At 34.3% G+C, this 24,525-nt stretch overlaps 2 protein-coding genes across 2 annotated transcripts; both read left to right on the top strand.

Moving 5' to 3' along the window:
- Positions 1–4,849: 4,849 nt before the first annotated feature.
- Positions 4,850–20,992, top strand: LOC129951500 (putative ammonium transporter 3). Its single transcript, XM_056063688.1, has 4 exons — positions 4,850–5,212; positions 19,259–19,544; positions 19,609–19,754; positions 19,821–20,992. Exons 1-4 carry the CDS (start codon positions 5,062–5,064, stop codon positions 20,933–20,935), a joined length of 1,698 nt encoding a protein of 565 aa, XP_055919663.1. The 5' UTR covers positions 4,850–5,061; the 3' UTR covers positions 20,936–20,992.
- Positions 20,993–21,139: 147 nt separating this feature from the next.
- LOC129951501 (putative ammonium transporter 3) lies at positions 21,140–24,058 on the top strand. Its single transcript, XM_056063689.1, has 4 exons — positions 21,140–21,925; positions 22,200–22,485; positions 22,551–22,696; positions 22,751–24,058. Exons 1-4 carry the CDS (start codon positions 21,769–21,771, stop codon positions 23,830–23,832), a joined length of 1,671 nt encoding a protein of 556 aa, XP_055919664.1. The 5' UTR covers positions 21,140–21,768; the 3' UTR covers positions 23,833–24,058.
- Positions 24,059–24,525: the final 467 nt, after the last annotated feature.

The raw sequence follows: 24,525 nt of genomic DNA, 5'->3' as shown, positions 1-24,525 counted from the left end.
TTCCTTGGGAAAAATTAGTAAACCTACTTGCATAGGGTCATTCATTCTTTGTTTTCGAAACTAAAGTTTAATAAAACACATGCGATACGCTTTTGAAGTGAATATTTTATTAACTTCCCATAGGAAGTTATTGTAATGGGTCAGATTTGTCAAATTGAAAATTTTGACAATTCTCGACGTTTCAAGGTCCCTAGAGTCGAAATAAAAGACTTTTAGAAAGATGTCTGTGCGTGCGTGTGTACGTACGTTTGTACGTCCGTACGTCCGTGCGTTCGCGACGTTTTTTTCGTCGTCCATAGCTCAAGAACCAGAAGAGATATCGACTTCAAATGAATTTTGTTATACAGATAATAAGGCAGAAAGATGCAGAAAGGGCTCTCAAGAATATTGCGTGGGTGGTTTCTTTACCATAGCAGTTTGAAAAAAAGGTGAAAATTTTGGTTAACACTAAATATCTTACGAACCAAAAACGCTAGAGACTTGAATTAAATTTTATATAATATATTGTAACGTGATACCAAACAGGTATATTTTTTGAAAAAAATCAATATAACGGTTTTTTTTAAAAATCAATAAAACTGAAAAAAAAAAATTGTCACCTCCAAAATTTTACGACTGAAATATGATTTAATCTCTAAAACAATTTAGTGCAACGAAGAAAAATGTTTTTGACATCTGATAAAATTTTGAGAAAAATCGAATTGACAGTTTTTTTACAAAAAATAAAAACCTAAAAAAAAATGTATACAAATGGTAAAAATTGATTTTCGACTCGAATATCTTTTCAAAACTTTGAGATATTGGCTTTAATTTACTTTTATCTTTCAAAAAATCTTGTTGTCAACATACAATTCAAATTGGAAAAAAATCGAATTGACAGTTTTTTTACAAAAAATAAAAACTTAAAAAAAAAATTTTAAAAGTTGGTAAAAATTGATTTTCGACTCAAATATCTTTTCAAAACTTTGAGATATTGGCTTTAATTTACTTTTATCTTTCAAAAAATCTTGTTGTCAACATTCAGTTAAAGTTTGAAAAAAATCGAATTGACAGTTTTTTTACAAAAAATAAAAACCTAAAAAAAAATTTATAAAAGTTGGTAAAAATTGATTTTCGACTCAAATATCTCTTTAAAAATTTTAAATATTGGCTTCAAAAGAATTTTATCTCATAAGAAATATTGTTTTTAACATTTGGTAAAATTTTAAAAAAATCGAATTGACAGTTTTTTTTTACAAAAAATAAAACTATAAAAAAAAAACAATACTAAAACTTGGTATAAATTTACTTTCGACTCAAATAGCTTTTCAAAACTTAAAAATATTGGCTTCAAACTTATTTTATTTCACAGAAAATATTGTTTTCGATATTCAGTAATTTTTATATAAAAATCCAACAGTCTGTTTTTTTCATAAAAAATAAAATCTACAAAAAATAGTACGCAAATTTGGTAAAAATTGATACGAGTACATATAGACAAACTTTTAAGCAAGACAAATCGACAGACGGGATGGGAAGTTATCAGTGTGGGTCGCATCCCAGCCTCTTTTTTTTATATTATTTAAGATGCAAAGCAATGGCCACCTCGAAATGTTTTTGCCTTAAATTTCACCAACTTTTTTAACACATTTGGGATAGTATTTCGGCCTTAACTTGAGCAATATTTTTTTTTGATGTTCAAGTTCAAGAATTGGTGTCGAATCGCTTGAGTTGAGTGGGCTTGCAGCAGCAATATTTTCTACTGAGCGTGCACTACAATAATACCCATTAATTACGAAATGAGTAATGCACGAAAATTAGCTGAAGGGGTTTTCAATAAAGGCGGGTAGATGTTAAAATGGAATAAAACAAGCTGTTTGTGATATTATAAAAAATTATTTTCTTATTTGACTTCAAGAAACCCCACAGGAAAAAGTCCAGCGAGGTCAAATCGCATGACCTTGGTGGCCAATTCACATCACTCCTGCAAGAGATAACCGTTCCCTCAAATCGTCCTGCTGTCATAAGAAATTAGTTATCATCGTTATATAGTGCTCGCTGTTAACGGTCACCGCCTCACTTATGTCGTTTTTTAAAAAAGTACGGGCTAATCACACGCAAAATTCACAACAAACGGTAACTATTTGAGGATGCATTATCACCTGGCGAACCTCTCGTGGGCTAGTGTTGTCCCATATTTGACAATTTTGTTTGTTAACACAGCCATTTATCCAAAATTGGAGTCCTCTTCAAAACCATTCGAAACCTAGTCAGCAAACAAACGGCATTGTCTATGGTCAAATTCTGGACTTTAAGTTGAAGTTTGCGAAAGGCCGAGTTCTTGTGCACTGTCTCGGGTTCTGTTGTACACTTTCACCGATTGCGGCGATGTTCTCTTACGTTCCTGGAACCCACGGGTGTGGGCTGATTGTTTAATAAACCGGTCGTCTCAAATTTGGCCACCAAACGTTGAAGATTCAACTGTCAAGGGCCACCACGTCTACCGTAAAATGAGCCCAATGCGTGCAACCTTTGCGTTAACGAACATTTATTTTGATTATAAAATTGTATCATTTAAACGTGCTATTCAATCGAGTAGCTTGGCATAAGGTTAGGTTAGGTTATAGTGGCTGTCCAAAATGGAAACGGACACACTTAGGCCAGTTTAATGGCCCATTGTGATACCGTATAAATCTTGAGGCTTCCTCCCAAGCTAAATCGAACCAGTTTGAATCCCTTAAGAAACGTGAGAGGCTGATATGATTTAGATCGTTTAGATGGTTAAAGAAGAATTCTCCTAGGTAATTCTTGCGTTTTCGAGCCAGAGCAGGGCATGTACAGAGACGATGAAGAACTGTGTCTTCCTCTTCCCCGTCCATGCCGCTTCTTCAAAAGTCATTTGAGAATACGACTAGTCGCGTGGCGTACTTTCCTATTAGACAGTCTGGTTATGACACCTATTATCGAGCTTATATGCTTAGAGAGAGCAAGCACCTTGAACGTTTTAAATCCTGTTTTGCACGTGGTAGGATGGCCTGTACTGTACCGCTCCTGGCGAGTTCATCTGCCTTACAGTTACCTGGAATGTCTCTATGGTCCGACCTCTAGCAAAGGTGAATATTAAACTGTTGTGCATCTCCATTAGAGATGATCGACAGTTATGCACTGTTATAGAGTTTGTAGGGACAGAGTCCAGAGATTTGATAGCGGAATGGCTATCTGAGAAAATAAGGATATCAGATGTTGATATCACGTTTTCTTTAAGCCAAGACAAGGACTTCCTTTATCGTCAAAAGTTCCGCCTGGAACACGCTACAATGATTGGCGGAATGAAAGACTTAATTTTAGTCGTTCAGAGTACACAGCTCCACCAACCCCTTCTTTTGTTTTTGACCCATTTGGATTGACTCATTCTCCAAGAATGTCCTATCCACCCAAAAAGATCTGGGAGGTGTAGAAATCTGGACATTTCTGTCAAATTCAGTTGGTTGATTTGGTATAAACAACTGAATAATAAAAAAAAAATTTGACAGATGTCACCAAAACAAAATGGCCGACAAGGGGAAGCCAAAATCTACCAGCGCCAATTGAAAAAACCTTGACTTTTGAATCACTACTTTTTTAGCAAGTTTAAATAATTGATAAGTGAAGTATTTTGTTAAATACCAAACTGACACTTCAAATAACAGTTGAGTTTGGCAGGTGTGAAATACCAGTGCTGTCAACTTCAAACCACGAAGTGAATAACCCCAATCCTATAAAAAAGTACAAAACCACTTGTGACCCAGACGTAAAATCCATAATATTTCTAAATATAACACCTAATTATATTTGTAAACATATAGTTTAAACTATCAGAAAGCTCTATAAATTGAACGGTATCTAAGTTTATCTTACAATCAATTTTCATTTAGCACTTTACAAATGCATACATTAATAAATTTAAGACTTTGCAATAAGATTGTGTTGAAAAATTAAAGCAAATACAGCCGGTTTAACTTTTTACCAATTATTATTGAATTTTAACCTATTTATAAGCAAATTTCAACATTCATAAGTTACGACTCATTATACTCGTATTTATTAGTTTAGCGCAAAATATTGTTTGTTCTCGAATTCGAGGTGCGAAATGTTAAACAATTTGTATTCAATTGTTCAGCTTTATGTGAATTTTTATATTGTTTGATATTGTGACAAATATGTTTGCATTTAAACATTTTCTTGGAGTAAGATTTCACGTCTTGAGTATTAACTTGTTTAATCTGTATCGGTCTTTCGGTGGCCCAGCATCTTTTCGGGTATCTTTAAAAGGTATAGTGCGTGGATTGTGGACAGACAGGGTTTTCATTACATTCCCAGTCATAACTTTCAAAAAAAAATGAAATCATAAAATTGTTGTGTTCTTAAAATTTTAATTCTGTGTTAAAAATTCAATTAAGTACGTACAAATTAGACAACCTTTCATTCTAAGGGTTTAATGTAACTTAAATTTAAATCTAAATACCTCAAAAGTTAACAAGTTTTGCACCACCTTTTACAAATAAAAATTGTCTTAAAATGTGAACTTTAAGGGTTCGAAAATAAGTTAACCAGTTTAGAAGGCACATGATTCAAATTAATGATTAATTTTTGTTATAATTTAAAGCCATTTATTTTAAGTAGCATGCAAACCATCATAAAATCTCATCACAAACTTTTTATATATTTTTGAGGTTATGACCGGGGATTTTTAAGACCCATCCACCTGAGAGTGAGTCTGTGTTTAAACCAAATTACCTTTAAAATAAATTTAATCAAAACGCACGCAGGGTTTAAAATCGGATTGTTTCGTTAATAAATTTAATAAAATTACTCATCAAATTAAACGTGAATGGTAATTGGTTGGTTGCGATTTGCGAATATCTCCAACAAACAAAAATAACAACAAAACATTAAACAAATCCCGAGCTTTAGTTAAAGTTCAGAATAAAATATTTGAAGCTCTGATAAAGTTGACGGTGCTAACTGGTTATAGTTATCGTCGTGGTTTGAACAAGCGAAGCTGCTTTCCGAAGTTATTCTCCATTCAATACTTCTAACAAAATGACAACAGAGAATAATGTAACAGCGGCGAGGACGGATTCTATTCTCCAAAATAGCAGCAGTTATGTGATACCGGGAGTTTACGATATAAGCGTTGACGATGCAACATGGGTGTTATCTTCATCTTTTATTATTTTTACAATGCAAACTGGTGAGTAAAAGAAATAAGTGTTAAATCACAGTGATATAGTCGAAATAGTGAGTTTGTGAAACTTTAAATAACATTTACTTCAGAAAAAGTAGTGATGTAAAAAATCTGGAGAATCCCCTTAAAAGAGATAAATATGGGTTGTTTAATATATTCAATAAATGTGAAATGTGTTACAGCTCCAGGGGCTTTCCATAGGAAAATGAATATCGTTTCTAATAATAATAATTTGACGAGCATATAATAACTTATACACCAGAGTGTTCGAAAAAACCTGAATACTTGATTAAGAAGACTTCCAAAATTTCAATCAATTTGATGTGACATCGACTTCTTTTGTTTTTTTTTTATTGTAAATTTTATTGGAAGAACAATTGTAATATTTTATTTTATTTCTTAGACTTTGAAGTGTTAGTTTTTTAAATGTTTAAAGTAATTATATTAATGCGTCTTAAAATAAATGTTAAATTTCTTAACAAGGTTTGGATTTTAAATAAAGAGTGACACAAAATATCAATGGCTGCCTCGATTCGCAGCATGTGATGCTTTCGAGGTAATTTTTCAAAACATTTTCGCATATTTAGAAAGAATTTATCTCGGTCAAAACTTGAGTATTGTTTGTCCTTAATACACGGTCTTTTGCGTGGCCCCTACAGACAAAAGTGTCTCTAAATTGTAAAACTATGCGACCAGTGAACTTCTAAAGCTATTAAACCAAAATAGGTGATGTGGTTTAACTTGTTGTAAATGTTGATTAGACTATATAGTGAAGCCATGGTCTTCAAGGACAAACATTAGGTGAACATGTATGACAGTTTAAATTGCTACCAACAGCGACAAATCGATCATTTTGAATTATCAGCAAAACTTGCACTTTCAGCGACAATATTTTCGATTGAGCGTGTATTACAATAATATTTTAGACCTTATCGACATCAGTAAAGCCTTAATTCTCTTCGTAGTAATAAGGATTGTTATATGGAAACTTTATAGCAGAATTAAAAAATGGTGGCGCGTTGTTCAAATAATTCAATCGAGCGATCCACTATCATAAAAAGCAAACATGACACTTCAGATGACAGTTAAATGTGACAGTTGTCAAACTGCAGCACAACCAACTTTAAATCATGATAACCTAATGTTCAATAACAGCATAACAGCTTGCCAATAAATTAGTTTCTAAGGTAGAGTCAGAAATTGGATCAAGACCTCTGGCAATGTTTTAATATTGGTTTATTTCTTTTGGGTGTCCAATTTTCTGACTAAACCCTTATGACTTTCAATTTAGCAGCTCTTGTAAAAGAAATTAAAATATAGGGTCCACCATCTTACTTTTTTCAACAAATGCTTATTTCGTGAATGGTAAAACTTAGCTCATGTCTGATTTGACAGATAATAAGTTGTATCCTTCCTCTGAACGAATATGGTTGTGTGTACGCTTGAAAAAATCCTGACAACAAAGCTTAGAGAAGATGCCGGTTTTGCCATCTTTTCAGAAGACTCTCATTTTTATCTTGGCGGGTATGTAAACAAGAAAAACTATAGCATACACCCTAAACAAGTCACTGCTTGGTGTGAATTGTAGTCCAAATTTTTGTTCACAAACATTGAAGAGGAGGATATTGGCAACATTTAGTTTCAATACGTGCGTTTTGTTCGCATTTCATATATAGTAAAGTGAGAAATTCCCAACAAAACAATCCACAGTGGCTAGATTTTTGTATTTAAAAATTGGTACAACTGAAAGAAGATCTGTCAAAATAATAATAAAAAACTTCAAAAAGGGGGGTTGTTCGTAGACTACAACATTGACATGTGGTGTTGAAGCGAGCTTGAAGCTCGCCTCAATTCTTTATATACCTGAATTGAGTTGAGATCTATCTATTCTAAATTGAGATAAACCTTTTTTGGTAACATAGCAAAACATTTATATCTTTTTTTCTTGCAAAATAAACGCAGTTAGTCCATTTTCTCTAACAAAACTAAATAATATCAAAAGTAATAGATTCGTTTTTTCCGCATTGGAAAGCAGGCATGATTCCAAATGCAGAACTACTCAACAAACACAGCCATCGAGATACAAATGCAATATCAATCGTACCAACATTTGAGAACGAAATCACATAAGATCCATTCGAGGCTCGTATAAATGTCAAAAACCTATCCATAATAAAATATTTGTCGGACCCTATGTTAGGATTTTACCGTAAATTGGAAGAAATTATGACTAAAACAGGTGTGCAGCTGTTCTGTAGCATCTCTGTACCCAAAAATCTCGTGCATACTCTCAGCCACGTAAATAATGTAAATAGTTTTGTCAAATACTTTCTTTAAAGATCTACAATATCAGTGATGGCAGATAAGAATTATTTGTGTTTATATTTTTCGCAATATTGGCAGCAATGACTCTGCGTAGCGAAATTAGGAGTAGAGACATGGTGTAATTCTGTTCCCTTAAGACCCCGCGTTATTTAAATTCGCTGTATGAAAAAAGCTGAATTGCAGCTAATATTGCGAACTTTAAAAAACACATATAATCGTCATCTGGCATTACTGATATTTTAGTTCTTTGAAATAAATTCTTTGAGAAAGTAAGCACTTGTGTTTTGGGTGCAGAACAACATGCACAGATGCATGCAAATCAGCTGCACATCTTTTTTAGCCATTAATTATATAGAGTCTGAAATTGGATCAAGAGCTCCTACAGTATTTTAATATATGCAGGTTTATTTTCTTTCAATTTTTCGTTTTTCTGAGTGAACTATTACAAATTTCAATTTGGCAGCACTTTTGCTAAGAAATTAGAAAGCATTACTCACCAAAAACCTTTGTAGGGTTCTTAAATTACACAGGCCGACCATGTTTTGTTTTTGGAAATGAAAGTGCTTTTTAAGGCTATGCATTGGCTTCAGGCCAGACCCTTCTTTACCCCTGGGCCTTCTGGGTCCAGTCACAGGGCGCTGCAATTACCAGGGGGCCCCAGATTGCTGAAACATCACTTAAACTCTATTGGTCTATTTTCAAGGAAAAAAATATTTCGATACAATTTTAGATGCATAAAGAATAATCAGAATTCGTACTTTCCTTGCTGAACAATTTAAATCACATTCCCTGCGAAATTATATTCAAATTAAAACACATCAATCAAATTATTATTTCACATGAAAGTAGTTCTGCCCATCGACAATCTACGATGACCTTCATAGCACGAGCAAAAGTGACAGGTAGAGTAGATCCTTAATTAATATCGCAACATCAAAAATGAAGTAAGTTACTGGAGAAATGTGTTGACGCGGATTGTAGCTGTTGTAAAGTTTTTAGCTTCGAGAGGGCTTCCATTTCGTTGTGACAGTGAGATCCTTGGATCTTCTAATAACGGGAATTATTTGGGATGCGTTGATTTGCTTTGCGAGTTTGACCCGTTTCTCGGAGATCATTTAAGCAAATTTGGAAATCCAGGAAGTGGTGGAATGAATTTATTTATGCCATGGAAAGACAGGTTTTGAAAAATATTAAAAAAGAAGTCAAAATGGCAAAATATTTATCAATTATCGTTGATAGTACAACCGATCTGTCTCATGTTGATCAACTAACATTTATTATTTGTTACGTAATAGATCACGAGCTTGTTGAAAGGTTTTTGGACTTTATTCCAATTAACGAACATAGCTCTGATTATTTAGCGGAAACCATACTGAAGTTTTGGAGGATCATGACATTTCGATAACAGATTGCAGAGGCCAAAGCTAAGACAACGCGGCAAATATGTCAGGAAGGTTTTATGGTCTGCAGGCATGAATAAAAGAAAAATGTAAATTTGCTCCTTTTGTACCATGTGCAGGGCACTCATTACACTTCGAAGCAACCAAATTCTTTGACATTATTCAAAAATTGTATAACTTTTTTTCGGTATCTTCTCATCGATGGAGTGTGTGGACTGCTCATTTAGGTCCAAAAAAAGTTTTAAAAGGTAGTTCTCAAACAAGATGGTCAGCTCGAGCTGATGCTCTTAGTGCCTTATATAAAGGCCATCAAGGAGTTAAAGAAGCTTTGATGTCTATAGCGAACGAATTAGGACAGGCACAAGAGGCCAGAGAGGAAGCATTTAGTCTTTGCAAAAAATTTCCAAAAACAAAATATTACCCTGGAGGTTGCAATAAACTTGCTGAGTGCAATACATGAATTTATAATTCGGCTCAGGGACAATTTTTATAACTTTGATTTATCAGCCAGACAAAAAAAAAACGGATTCCGTGTATATGGACCTTTCTGAAAGGATGAGGTGTAGAAGTCCACGCCAGACTTTTTTTGACGGCTCTGGACCCTCAGTAATTCTGATTTCCGTACGTCCGTACGTTCGCGACGTTTTTTCGTAGTCCATAGCTCAAGAACCAGAAGAGATATCGATTTCAAATAAATTTTGTTATACAGACAATAAGGCAGAAAGGGTTTTCAAGAAAATTGCGTCTGTGGTTTTTTTAGAATAGCAGTTGGAAAAAAAGATGAACATTTTGGTTAACTCTAAATATCTTAGGAACCAAAAACGATAGAGACTTGAATTAAATTTTATATAATATATTGTAACGTGATATAACAGAAGTTTATTTAAAAAAAAAATCCATTTAACGGTTTTTTTTATAAATCAAAAAAACTGAGAAAAACAATTTTTCAACTCCAAAATTTTAGGACTAAAATATGTTTTCATCTCCAAAATAATTTTGTGCAACGAAGAATAATGTTTTTGACATTTGATAAAATTTTGAGTAAAATCGAATTGACATTTTTTTTATAAAAAATAAAAATCTAAAAAAAAACATTAATCAAAGTTGGTAAAAATTGAATATCGATTCAAATATCTTTTGAAAAACTTGAAAGTTAGGCTTTAAACTTATTTTATCTTATAAGAAATATTGTTTTCAACATTCTGAAAATGTTGAGAAAAATCGAATTGACAGTTTTTTTTACAAAAAATAAAAATCTTATAAAAAGTTAATAAAAGTTGGTAAAAATTGATTTTCGACTCAAATATCTTTTCAGAACTTTGAGATATTGGCTTTATCTTTCAAAAAATATTTTTGTCAACATTCAGTAAAATTTTGAAAAAAAACCGAATTGACAGTTTTTTTGCAAAAAATTAAAAACCAAAAAAAATTAACAAAAGTTGGTAAAAAATGATTTTCGACTCAAATATCTTTTTAAAAATTGTAGATATTGGCTTTAAACTACTTTTATCCTTCAAAAAATATTGTTGTTTGGAAAAAAATCGAACTGATAGTTTTTGTACTAAAAATTAAAAACCTAAAAAAAATTACCAAAAGTTGGTAAAAATTGATTTTCGACTCAAATATCTTTTCAGAACTTTGAGATATTGGCTTTATCTTTCAAAAAATATTTTTGTCAACATTCAGTAAAATTTTGAAAAAAAAAACCGAATCGACAGTTTTTGTACCAAAAATTAAAAACCTAAAAAAAAATTAACAAAAGTTGGTAAAAATTGATTTTCGACTCAAATATATTTTCAAAAATTTGAAATATTTGCTTTAAACTAATTTTATCTTATAGTAAATATTGTTTTTAACATTCGATAAAATTTTGAAAAAAAATCGAATTGACAGTTTTCTTACAAAAAATAAAACTCTAAAAAAAAAACAATACTAAGACTTGGTAAAAATTTACTTTCGACTCAAATAGCTTTTCAAAAATTAAAAATACTGGCTTCAAACTTATTTTATTTCACAGAAAATATTGTTTTCGATTTTCAGTAATTTTTATATAAAAATCAAAAAGTGCGTTTTTTCATAAAAAATAGTACGCAAATTTGGTAAAAATTGATACGAGTACATATAGACAAACTTTTAAGGAAGACAAATCGACAGACGGGATGAGAAGTTATCATTGTGGGTCGCATCCAACCCTTTTTTTTTGGTTTTATTTTTACATTGTTTTTGTTCATGTTTTAAATGCTGCAATAACTATTTATCTTTTTTATGCATTAAAAAATGTATTTATTTAAAAAATTAAAAGAACAAATATCAATTTAAAGTTATTTGATTTTTTCTGTATACCTTTATTACACACCATAACATTTGTATATAATCATCATAAATCATAAATCAGGTGCCCCATTTTTCAAAAGTGCCTCCAAAATTGTAAGACGACCCCGCTTCAGGCTAAAACAGATGCGCAGCTGAGCTACATACATGCAGCCTTCTTCATTTCAGCTTCCATAATGTTTAAATGCACAAAAAAAACTGCACATTTCTTGAAGCCCTAAAAAGATGAATTAATTGATCGCCTAATTCGTAATAGTTATCAAAAACTAACTTGTATCTTCAATATTTATTTTAAATATTTTAAGTATTTAAAAAAAAAGTTCTCCTGTCTTCCATAAATCTTAAAGAAAATGTGAACCATTTGTGATAAAAGAGTTTACCACAGAGAAAGACAGAACGGTTTGAAGATAATTTAACGAATCTGACTTCGTACAAACAAAAGTATTATATCAAGCTTTTGAAATATTTATGATCAAAGTTTGGATTCAAAATCAGTACAAAGAAAAATTAGGTCCACAACGTATTTTTCAAAGTATCACAGCGTTTGATTTAAAGTTTCAAAAACTTTCGTATAGAGTCAAATGAAAATTCATTACTTATAAACTGCATTTAAAAACAAAAATGTGAACTTTTTGGTTGTTATCAACTTTTTTTAAAAGGCATATTTCAAGCAACTGATGTGATAGAAAAAATTTATTGTACCTATAATGACAAAATTCAGGGCAATTTGTAAGAAAAGTATTGTTTTGTTTGTGGGAAAGAAAAAATAGTTAGTTTTGCCGCCCAGTGTTAAGTTTCTCTTAAGCTTTTACGGAGTGCTTTGGCCCTATCTTATAAAACTATCTAAACTACATTATTATACCTATTGAAATCTTTAAAATCGTGACTTGATGTTCAACACTCTAACCAAAAGCATACATTATTTTATTAATAATTTTAAGAGTCTTTAACTTGCCATCGTGATGAACACATTTATAAGCTGTTAAATCGATTTCCAAAATTTGGGATCAAATATTTAAACAAATAGGTAGGCAGTCGAATAAACAAACAAACAAAAGAATACGAAATAAAAACCAACTTAAAAAAATGAACAAGAGCAAATAATTACATACAAAACATCAGCGTCACATGAGTTGACTAATATATTTTACCAAAATAAAATGTTCCTAAAATAAACAATTTATTAAACATTGCCTTAGGATAATAATTGTTAGAAATTCAAAAAAAAAATTAAATATTCACAAAAGATTTTCTATAAGTTAGTATGTCATGTGAGACTTAAATTCTAGTAAAAAATATCGTGTAGGTTTTAAACGCTGTCAATGAAAATTAATCAATTTGATTTATTATGACATAATTTAGAAAGTATTGTTAAATATTGTTAGCAACTTTTACAAGTTGCTTAGTACAATTTTGAGCTAAATGAATATTTGAAATAAGTTTAAATGGCACTAATTTGCAATGACAATGGTTAAACTATAAACATTTGTTTTTTTATGGATGCAATATTAAAAATGAACAAAAGAAGATACAATATTTATATTCAAACAACATAAAACATAAAAACACAAACCATTTTTGAATGAACAATTATATTGGTAGATTGGATTTGTAATTTCAATTCTTTTAGTTCTGTTTCCAAATTATTTTAAGCACTTAAGTTTATTTTAGGAGACAAAACAACAACAAAAATATCGCGTGCAAAAAACTATTAGATATACTTAATAATAAAATAAATTGAAAAATCATAATAATCTAATTAGAAGCCAGCAGACATGAGTCCAAAATTAAGTATCAGTTGAAACAGTAGAGTCTCTAAAAGATGAATAAGTAGCATAAGATATGTTTTTTTATTTTTTCTCAAATTTATTAACAATAAAGATACAATAGTTGCAATACCCGTGTTTTGTTGGGAAATATCCGTAGTATGAATAATAACGATAAAAGTTAAAGTAGAATCTTACTACGGATGGGTTTTTGACATTTATACAAGTCTCGAATGGATCTTACGCGATTTCATTCTCAAATGTTGGTACGATTGATATTGCATTTGTATCTCGATAGCAGGGTTCGTTGAATAGTTGTGCATTTGGAATCACAGGTTTTCCATTGGCAAAAAACAAAATCAATCTGCAAATAAACAAACCATAACGCATTATCTGTAAAACCAACTATTATACTCATGTTTTCTTCACAAATTTTTAATCGACTGCTATCCCCGACGGGAATCGAGTCAAATCAAGTTCATTTCAACTCGGTTTAGTTATATAAAGAATTGAGACGAGCTTCAAGCTCACTTCAATACCACATGTTAATGTAGTAGTCTACGAACAAACCACCTTCTTGAAGTTCTTATTTTATGCCAAAGCTACAAATGTCAAAATAAATATTTTTATGGAATCTCAATTTCCAAATGTTTTCTTACCATTTCATCTTGAAAATTGTATATTTTATTAGTTTTAGTTATTTTTTTGCTGCAGTTAATTTTTACTTTTGATTTTCACAAAACTTTCTTTTATTTGTGTGTGTTTTTTTTATTATTATTTTGACAGATCTTTTTTCAGTTGTACCAATTTTAAAATACAAAAATCTAGCTACTGCCGATGCGTTTTTTCGGGAATTTTCTACTATACTATTTATAGAATGCCAAAAAAACACGGGTAATGTTTTTGAAAAACTTATTTATAAAAGTTACGAAAGAACTTTAAGGTAAATACAAACTTCACCTTTTTCTTTTTGGTAAATTATCGAGTTCAAATATACATTAATTTTGTTATAACGGATGTAAAAATGTTTCTTAATTATGAACCTACCCCAACATGAATAAAGCATTAATAATTGCTCAAGCACTGAATAATTACATTCATTGAGTGATGTTTTATCAAATTCTAAAATATGCAATTTCGTGTCTTAAAATCTTTTCGAGGTAAATACTTGAAGAAAAAAGAGGCTGGGATGCGACCCACACTGATAACTTCCCATCCCGTCTGTCGATTTGTCTTGCTTAAAAGTTTGTCTATATGTACTAGTATCAATTTTACCAAATTTGCGTACTATTTTTTATAGATTTTATTTTTTATGAAAAACGGACTGTTGTATTTTTATATAAAAATCACTGAATATCGAAAACAATATTTTCTGTAAAATAAAATAAGTTTGAAGCCAATATTTTTAATTTTTGAAAAGCTATTTGAGTTGAAAGTAAATTTTTACCAAGTTTTAGTATTGTTTTTTTAGAGTTTTATTTTTTGTAAAAAAACCGTCAATTCGATTTTCTTCAAAATTTTACTGAATGTTGTTTTTGAAAAGATATTTGAATCGATATTTAATTTTTACGAACTTTGCGTAATGTTTTTTTAGATTTTTATTTTTTATAAAAAAAATTGTCAATTCGATTTTTCTCAAGATTTTATCAGATTTCAAAAACATTATTCTCAGTTGCTCAAAATTGTTTTGGAGATGAAATCATATGTCAGTCGTTAAATTTAGGAGGTGACAAATTTTTTTTTCAGTTTTTTTGATTTAGAAAAAAAACCGTAAAATAGATTTTTTTCAAAAATATATTTCTTTGAGATAACGTTACAGTTTATTATATAAAATTAAATTAAAGTCTCTAGCGTTTTTGGTTCGTAAGATATTTAGGGTTAACCAAAATTTTCACCTTTTTTTTAAACTGCTATGGTAAAAAAAACACCCACGCAATTTTCTTGAGAGCCCTTTCTGCATCTTTCTGCCTTATTATCTGTATAACAAAATTTATTTGAAGTCGATATCTCTTCTGGTTCTTGAGTTTTGGACGACGAAAAAAACGTCGCGAACGTACGGACGTACGAACGTACGTACACACGCACGCACAGACATCTTTCTAAAAATCTTTTATTTCGACTCTAGGGACCTTAAAACGTCGAGAAAGGTCAAAATTTTCAATTTGACAAATCGGACCCATTACAATAACTTCCTATGGGAAGTTAATAAGATTTAAATTATCCGCCATTACTAGCAAGATGTTGACAATGTGAATATTTAAAAAAATTATATTATTTTTGATACATCAAAATTCCAATTTTACAATTTTTGGGGATCCATTGATGTTATTTTGATAAAATTTTACAATTTTCCAAAGACATAATCTATCTGTCAGTTTGACTCAAGTGGTTTTTGTGCTGTGATTTTTCAATTGGAAAATTACTTACTTAAGGTAGCGCTACAGTCCTGTGTGAACTAGGGCCTCACCCAACAACCTTCTCCATCTAGCTCGGTTCCTAGCTATATATCTCCAGTTTCGGGCTCAAAGTTTGGTGAGGTCAGCTATCACTTGAGCGCGCCACATGATCCGCGGTCTTTCTCTACTGCGCTGTCCTGTGGGTGTGGATTCAAAGACTTTCCGGGCCGGAGCATTGCTTTCCATGCGCTCTGCGTGACCCAGCAATCTTAGTCGTTGGACTTTTACCCTTCTGGCTAAGTCTACGTCGCTGTACAGCCCGTGCAGCTCGTCGTTCCATCTTCTTCTCCAATCCCCTTCGATGCATACGGGACCGTAGATCACACGAAGAACTTTTCTCTTGAACCGACCCAAGGTGCTTTCATCCGCTTTTGTCATGGTCCATGCTTCTGCACCGTATAGCAGGACGGGGATGATAAGGGTCTTATATAGCAACACTTTGGTCCCTCGAGAGAGGACATTACCACTCAATTGCTTTCTTAGTCCAAAGAAACAGCGGTTAGCAAGAGTTATTCTGCGTTTGATCTCAGCGCTGGTGTTGTTTTCTGTGTTTACAGCGGAGCCTAGGTAGACGAAGCTCTTGGCTACCTCAAAGTTACGTCTGTCGATGGTGACATTTATCACATATAAAACATTTTTCGACATCGAAATGTTCTGTTAAGTTGTTTCCAACCTTTATGGAGCAGCGTGAATTCTCCATGGTCATCCTGAACAAACGGACGAGTTTGGCAGGGATGCCAAAACTAGACATGGCTCTATACAGCTCGTCCCTGTAGATGCTGTCATATGCGGCCTTGAAATCGATGAAAAGATGGTGGGTGTCGATTTGATGTTCTTGGGTTTTTTCCAGGATCTGCAGTAATGTGAGTATTTGATTGACTGTGGACACACTGATAAGGACCTATCATGTTGTTGACGATGGGCTTTAGACGTTCACATATTACGTTAGAGAAGATTTAATAGGCGATGTTAAGTAGACTGATTCCTCTATAGTTGGTGCAGTTTAGAGGCTCTCCATTTTTCAGGATCAGGAAAACAATACTGAGGTTCCATTCATCGGGCATGCTTTCTTCCGACCATATCTTACTGATAAGTTGGTTCATGCTCCTAATCAAGTTATCTTTGGCTGCTTTAAAGAGCTCGGCATTCAAGCCATCCGCTCCAGCGGCTTTATTAGACTTCAGCTTAGATATGGCAATCTTTACTTCGTCTAAGTCGGGAGGACGGGATTGTTGGCTTGCGTCGTCTATGTTGAATGGATGATCCTGTCTGACAGCCGAATTCAGTTCGTCGTCGCCGTTATACAGTCTGCAGAAGTTTTCCTTCTATATTCTCAGCATTGACTGCGGTTCCACTATGATGTGTCCACTTTCGTCTTTGCAGCCTTCGGTTCTAGGTTTATGTACCTGTGAATTTCGTTTCACCTGTTCATAAAACTTTCGAACCTCATTCCTGCTTTTATACCTCTCAACATGTTCGACCGCACGCTTCTCATGTCCTCTCTTTTTCCTTCTGAGAAGTCGGCGTTCCTCTCGCCTCTTCTGCTCATAGAGCTCACGAGCAGCTCTCGTCCTTTTATGCAGCGCCGCTTTGCGTGCCTGTTGTTTGGCTGCATTTGCCTGCCGACATTCCTCATCAAACCAGGGGTTCCTTGTTGGTGGCTGTTTGAAACCCAGCACATCAGAGGCGGCATCTCTGATTGCATCTTGGCAATGTTGCCACTGGTTTTCGATACATTGTGTTGGCGGCAGAGAACTTCGAGAGAGGTTACTTGTAACTCGGTCGGTAAAGGATTTGGCGATATCTGGCGATTGTAGCAATTCGACGTTGTACCTTCTCCCAGCACCTCCCTGTTTTGCCTTGGGTCTGGAAATCCGAAGTGCTACCTTGGCTACAACGAGGTGGTGGTCCGAGTCGATGATGCTGGAAGCGTGTCTGGCGTCGATCGCAATATGGTCAATCTGGTTGACGGTAGATTGATCTGGAGAAGTCCAAGTTCCTTTGTGGATGTTGAGGTGTGGAAAACGCGTACTGGCTACAATGACGTTTCGCCCCGCAGCAAAATCTATGAACCTGACTCCGTTGTCGGAAGTGTCGTCGTGCAGGCTGTTCTTCCCGATTATTCCACCAAAGATGTCTTCCATTCCTAGCTTGGCATTAAAATCTCCCAGGACTATTTTAATCTCATAGCTAAGACACTGCTCATATGTTTTGTCTTAGAGCTCGAAGAACATGTCTATGGTGTTGTCATCCTTCTCTTCTGTGGGGGCGTGCGGGCATATCAGGCTAATGTTGCCGAATTTAGGCTTGATGCGAATGGTCATGAGGCGCTCGTTGATGCACCTATAGCTCAAGACTTCTTGCCTTAGTCTGGATCCAGTGACAGAGCTGCATCAAAGTAAGCGCTGTTGGTTGTCGTGGTAGCAGTCGGCACAGTAAATATGGCAGTTTTTCAACCTCTTTTTGCCCGGCCCATTCCAACGTATTTCCTGGATGGCGGTGATATCTGCTTTATAGCGGTCTAGGGCCTCCGCTAATTCTTCGGCCGCACCTGGTCTGTTAAGGGACCTAACATTCCACGTGCATATCCGCAGTTCGTTGTCCTTTATTCGTTTGCGTTGGTTGTCAACAGTAAATCCGTCCGTATCCGAGGCTTGTTGGTGCTTCGCAACTATGAAAGCTTTAACGTGGCCAGGAAGTTACCCCGATGGCACAACCTGGAGGGCCAGATCCTAAGTATAACTCCAAGTATGGGGTGCCGGATAAAACCGCCCCTTATAGGCCTGGGCTCCGATTAAGTCGCAGAAGCCCTATAAGGTGTTCACTAAGTAGTTCAACCTTACTAGAAATGTAAATGCCACCGTTGATTCCATCTCGGGATTTCCTCCGCTGCCGTCTGGAAAAGGAGAGGTGCCTTAGTGGAAACACCTCTTCCCCCTCTCCCGTTTTCTGCCCCTACAACTTTCCACTGGGATTTTAACCCAATCTCCAGTTGAGGTACTATGCACCTGATGTTCACCACGGGGAGGTGAGAGTAGGAGTTGATAGACAGAGGTGGGTTTTGAGAAAAACCTGTGGACGCTTGTGTCCTCTTGAATGCACATGTCTACCATTTTAACATCTTTGGTACAACACTCTTTTTTCAGTTGTACTTATTTTTAAATACAAAAATCTGGCTACTGCCGATGCGTTTTCTTGGGAATTTTCAACTATACTATTTATAGAATGCCAAAAAACACTTGTAATGTCTCTAAACAACAAAAACTTCTTTATAAAAGTTACGAAAGAATTGTAAGATAAATACAAACTTTACCTTTTTCTTTTTGGTAAATTATCGAGTTCTAATAAATTATATTTCAAAGGACGATTTGAAACAAACTAACCGATGTTTCAAAGGTGCTATTTGATATAAATGTCAACTTTCTGTTAAGTTCAAAAATATAAATTAAGGAAATTGCATTGACATTTCGAGTAAGTCAACATCGGTAATTCAAATGGAAAGTGATGTTTAAAAGTATATTTGACGACTATTAACGCTAATGTTGTCAATCCGCTAAATATACATAAAACCTTATCTGTCAAACATATTTGAAAATGTGAACAGATCTACAACTAACTTGCCAGATGTGTCAAATTATTAAGGCCAACACTTTTGTACAAATAAATTGCCAAATCTAAACTTCGGCTTATCACTATTTTTATTGTTATGATATTCGTGTTTCTTTTTGTATTTGACAGAACTGTAGTTTCTAACTTAAACTTCTTTCTATTTAGGTTTTGGCATGCTGGAATCTGGTTGTGTGTCAGTTAAAAATGAAGCTAACATAATGATGAAAAATATCGTCGACATTGTACTGGGTGGCTTTACTTATTGGCTCGTTGGATATGGAATATCGTTTGGAAGAGGAACACTGTCAAATCCATTTATAGCAATTGGTGACTTTCTAACTGATCCACCAATGGGAGATCCACTTATGGGTCAAATTCTGACGGCATTTCTCTTTCAATTATCATTTGCAACTACGGCGACTACAATTGTCAGTGGAGCCATGGCAGAAAGGTGAGTTAAATAAATACACCTTAACTGTATGATGTAGTTAACAAAATGTCACCTTTAATTTCAGAACTAACTTCAAGGCGTACTGCTTATACTCTTTACTTAATCCAATAATATACTGCGTTTCTGCAGGGTGGGTGTGGGGTGAACATGGATTCCTAAATAATTTAGGAGTTGTTGACATTGCTGGAAGTGGGCCTGTTCATTTAATTGGTGAGTACATCGTCATTGGTTTGATTTGTGTCAGTTTATCTATTTTTGTTTGTATTTCGCCACCAGGTGGAGCATCAGCTTTTGCTGCAGCAGTAATGCTTGGACCTCGTTTGGGACGATATGCCAAAGGAACCGACCCTTTGCCTCTAGGAAGCCCTGTCAACACAATATTGGGCCTTTTTCTTCTTTGGTGGGGCTGGTTAGTCTTCAACTCGGGCAGCACGTATGGAGTGAGTGGTGAAAAGTGGCAATATGCTTCGAGAGCTGCCGTCGTTACAATGTTGGGATCTTTTGGAGGTGGAATAGCCAGCGTTGGATACTCCATGTTTCGTCATAGTGGACGTATCGATGTAATTGATCTTGTCAATGGAATTTTGGGTGCTCTCGTTTCGATCACAGCTGGATGCTTCCTGTACCGTGCATGGGAAGCAATTCTCATTGGAAGTTTGGGAGCACTATTGTGTTGCCTGGTTATGCCATTGTTTGACAGATTTCATGTTGATGACCCTGTTGGGGCGAGTGCAGTTCATGGAGTATGTGGAATTTGGGGTGTGTTAGCAGTTGGACTGTTTGCTGGTGATCCAACTCCTTTGGGAACCACCAAAGGCCGGTTGGGATTATTTAAAGGTGGAGGTTTTGATCTTCTTGGCATCCAAGCAATTACAGCACTTTGTCTTGCATGTTGGGGAATTTGTTCGACATTCCTATTGCTCTATGTTGTAAATAAAATTATTCCAATAAGAATGGATCACGATGAAGAGCTAGAGGGCGCTGATTATGCTGATCACAGAATTCAAAACTCCCAAATTCGTCTTGCTCGAGAATTGGCTCAGTTCAGAATGGATATTGAAAAGATTGTCGGAATTGTACCCATCAGTGATGGTGGTCTCAATAGTACCAATCTTCATGAACTCCGAGCTACTGAGGATAAACTTAATCAATGGCAAATTTATATGGATCGAAGGCAAAGTTCTGCAATCGAAGATACTCAAATGTACCCCATACCAAAGACGACTATTGCCGGCAATCACCTCTCCAAAAGACTGAACTGTTTAAATGGCAACAGTTCAGACAGATCGGAACATATCGTTAGTAGTGATGTAGGAGGAGTTTTTAAGGCCAAAAACACAGAAGTGGCAACACTGGGAAGCGATAATGTAGCATTTAATTCCTCAGATTAAAGTTATAGATTTATAAGAGAATTAAATAAAATAATAAGTAATGTAAGTTAATAATTATTTCAAAGGATTTCATCTGTCAGTCGGATCGAATGTGATTTGTTTTTAAACGTCATTTAATTCGATTGAAAGAATGCTGAAGGCAGAAGTTTCACCACAAGGAATCTTATCTTGTTTCGCCGTCTATTTAAATACCATTTTTCTATTTAAATCTAAATTTTAAAATGAAGTTTCCAATAAAACAAAGAAACATGAAACGATCAAACGTCAAAATTGACTGCTGATGTGAACGCCACCCAAAAGCTTACCAGCCACGAATTTTAACCAAACTGAGGAAAGATTTACTAAATTTGATTCTATTTATACAGAAAACTAAATCAGTTTGTATTCCAATTACATACCAAAAACGCAAAACTAATTCAAGGTTAAAAATGATACTCGCATAAGCTATCAATTATCCATTTATCCATTTCTTGACTTAAGTAATTTTGTCTCTTAGAATTAGAACACCAAAGCTTAAGTTTTAAATCCTTTATTTCGAAGTTACCTTAAAGCCTGCATAAACAAACATTACCTAATTTTATTACAATTAAGGATAATTGTTCTCAAGGTCAAAATCGACTGAAAAACTAAAGCGTTTACCTAAAATAGATAATTGGACTGGAATCAATTGGCTTCAATTACAAAGAAATGTCTGTAAGTAAATTCGATTTGTTTTAGTTTTACTCCAGACACAGGACAAGATTGTTGTGGACATTAAGACTAAAGTTTGGTTAAAACGTTTTGTATCTATGGAATAATTTTGAAAGTTATCAAAAAAATATTAATGTATAAAAATGCCAAGTAACACAAATTCAACTCCCGTATCCGAGCTTCCGTCAAGAAGTGCTGTTCATAATGGCAGTTATGTTATCCCAGGAGTTTATGATTTAAGCGTCGAGGACACCAATTGGGTGCTGACTTCGTCATTCATAATTTTCACGATGCAAACGGGTAAGTCAAAAAGATTCTAAACATGAAACGTGTAGATTCACATAAGCTGTCAGCTGTCATTTATTTCCACAAATATTTGAACCATTTTGTCAAAAAATTTAAAACAAAATCCGTTTTTCCAAATGGAACTCTCCAAGAAATACAAATTGTTTTCTAAAATAAAAGCGTTTTTTTTTTTAATTAAGTCTACACAAAAGTGTCACTTGTCTGAACAAATCTTAAAAGTAGTCAAACAACGCTTAATCCTCCATTACACTATTTTTAAAATTTATAGGCTTTGGAATGCTTGAATCTGGTTGCGTGTCCATAAAAAACGAAGTCAACATTATGATGAAAAATATAATTGACATAGTTCTTGGTGGATTCACATATTGGATTTTCGGTTATGGAATGTCATTTGGAAGAGGACCTCTCTCCACTCCATTCATAGCAATTGGAGATTTTCTATTGGATCCAGTTGTTGGAGATCCTCTGATGGGTCAAATATTTGCTTCATTTCTATTTCAGCTGTCATTTGCTACAACAGCAACAACTATTGTAAGCGGTGCTATGGCAGAAAGGTATTTTTAGACAAATTTTGAACGATAATCACATCCTGACTAATTGGAGACTTTTTCTTCAAAAGGACTAATTTCAAGGCATATTGTCTGTTTTCATTGCTTGATACAGCAGTATATTGTATACCAGCTGGATGGATTTGGGGTGAACATGGATTTTTGAATATTTTAGGAGCTGTGGACATAGCTGGAAGTGGGCCAGTTCATTTAATTGGTTAGTTCTTTAAAAAATCATTGAGCTGTCAAATTGTATTTGAATAATTTAAAGGTGGCGCATCGGCGTTTGCTTCAGCAGCAATGCTTGGACCAAGGTTGGGACGTTATGCAGATGGATACGATCCATTACCTCTTGGCAACCCAGTCAATGCTTGTTTGGGACTTTTCGTACTCTGGTGGGGATGGTTGGCTTTCAATTCTGGAAGCACCTATGGAGTAAGTGGGTCAAAATGGCAGTATTCAGCAAGAGCAGCTGTCATGACAATGATGGGATCTTTTGGAGGAGGTGTCACCAGCTGCTCATATTCTTTCTGGCGGCACGATGGCCGATTGGACATTATGGATTTGATAAATGGAATTTTGGCATCGTTGGTATCCATCACGGCAGGTTGTTTCCTCTACCGCGCTTGGGAAGCATTCGTTATTGGTAGCTTAGGAGCAATTCTCTGTTGTGTTACAATGCCTCTATTTGACCGATTAGGTGTAGATGATCCAGTTGGAGCGAGTTCTGTCCATGGAGTTTGTGGCATTTGGGGTGTTATTGCTGTTGGACTATTTGCCGACAATCCAGTACCATTGGACACGACCAATGGAAGATCGGGTTTGTTTAAAGGCGGTGGTTGGTATTTACTTGGAATTCAAACCCTATCGGCATTCTGCCTGACCTGCTGGGGTGTGTGTTCGACTGCTTTATTGCTATTTGTTGTGAATAAAATTGTTCCCATTCGAATGGATCCAAATGAAGAACTTCTCGGAGCCGATGTCATGGAACACAGAATAAGACATCGTCAAATTGGACTCTCACGGGCTATTTCAGCATTGACTCCAATCCAACCTGATCTTAAGGAATTGGCAAACTTAGAAGCGATTGGTGTAAATCCAGGGCATGACAAGAGCATCGCAGGACTAAGGGCTGCAGAGGATAAACTTGCCTACTGGGAAACATATCTTGATATGTATCATCATGGCACAAGGGAAATCAAGAAAGAAGTAATAAAAGAACAGCCTGATCAAAATAAAATAATTGCTGGAAATATGTTTTCAAAGAATATAAATTCAATAAGCAATTCTGAAATCAATTCGATTTCAAAAGGAGAAAGTAATACAAATGGCGCATTTGCTTGGGTTGATTAATTGCGTTACTTAAACATAATAAATGATTTAGTTGAAAACCAAAATCTTTAGATGTTTTTTTGCTTATTTTTAACAACTATGCTACACAAGTAAGACAATTCGTCATATCCATAGTTCCTTGCTAAATTACGCTTCAGTTTATGTTATTCAAAGACCATTTAAACGCATTTTGAAACGATAATCTGGAGTCTAAAAATAAACACGACGGAACCTATGTTTAAGCTGTTTCTAGATCTATTAAACGTCAAAAATAAACAGACGATTGAGTAAATTAAGTTTCTAGACATTTTTATTTGAAAATTTAAAATCAAAAATTAAAATGTCAAAAGACTTATGTATCAATATTTTGCTAGATGTTGGAATGCTACCAACTAAGAAAAAACAAAAGCCCTACTTAAGCCCATCGGACCCTTTTGGAATAGATGAAGACGATTTTTATGAAAGGTATCGATTCGAGAAAAAAACAGTCAAGTTTATGATTGACCTTCTTAAGTTTATAGATCGAAATTCAATGAAATGTTTGCTAATATCTGAGTGCTTCCAAGTCTTAAAACCACCAGTCCGACTTCATAAAATTTCTCAACTAACAGCAAACAAAATAGTTTAAAGGGTTTCAAAGATTTTGGCTCTCCAGCTAACGCATTTTATTTTGCAAGCCATTTTGTGTAGGTTTAAGTGAAATTTTTCAAAATT

This window comes from Eupeodes corollae, chromosome 3 (assembly GCF_945859685.1).
Source record: "Eupeodes corollae chromosome 3, idEupCoro1.1, whole genome shotgun sequence".
Taxonomy (NCBI): domain Eukaryota; kingdom Metazoa; phylum Arthropoda; class Insecta; order Diptera; family Syrphidae; genus Eupeodes; species Eupeodes corollae.
Note: the sequence above shows the minus strand (reverse complement) of the source record. Positions and strands in the feature narration are given on the sequence as shown.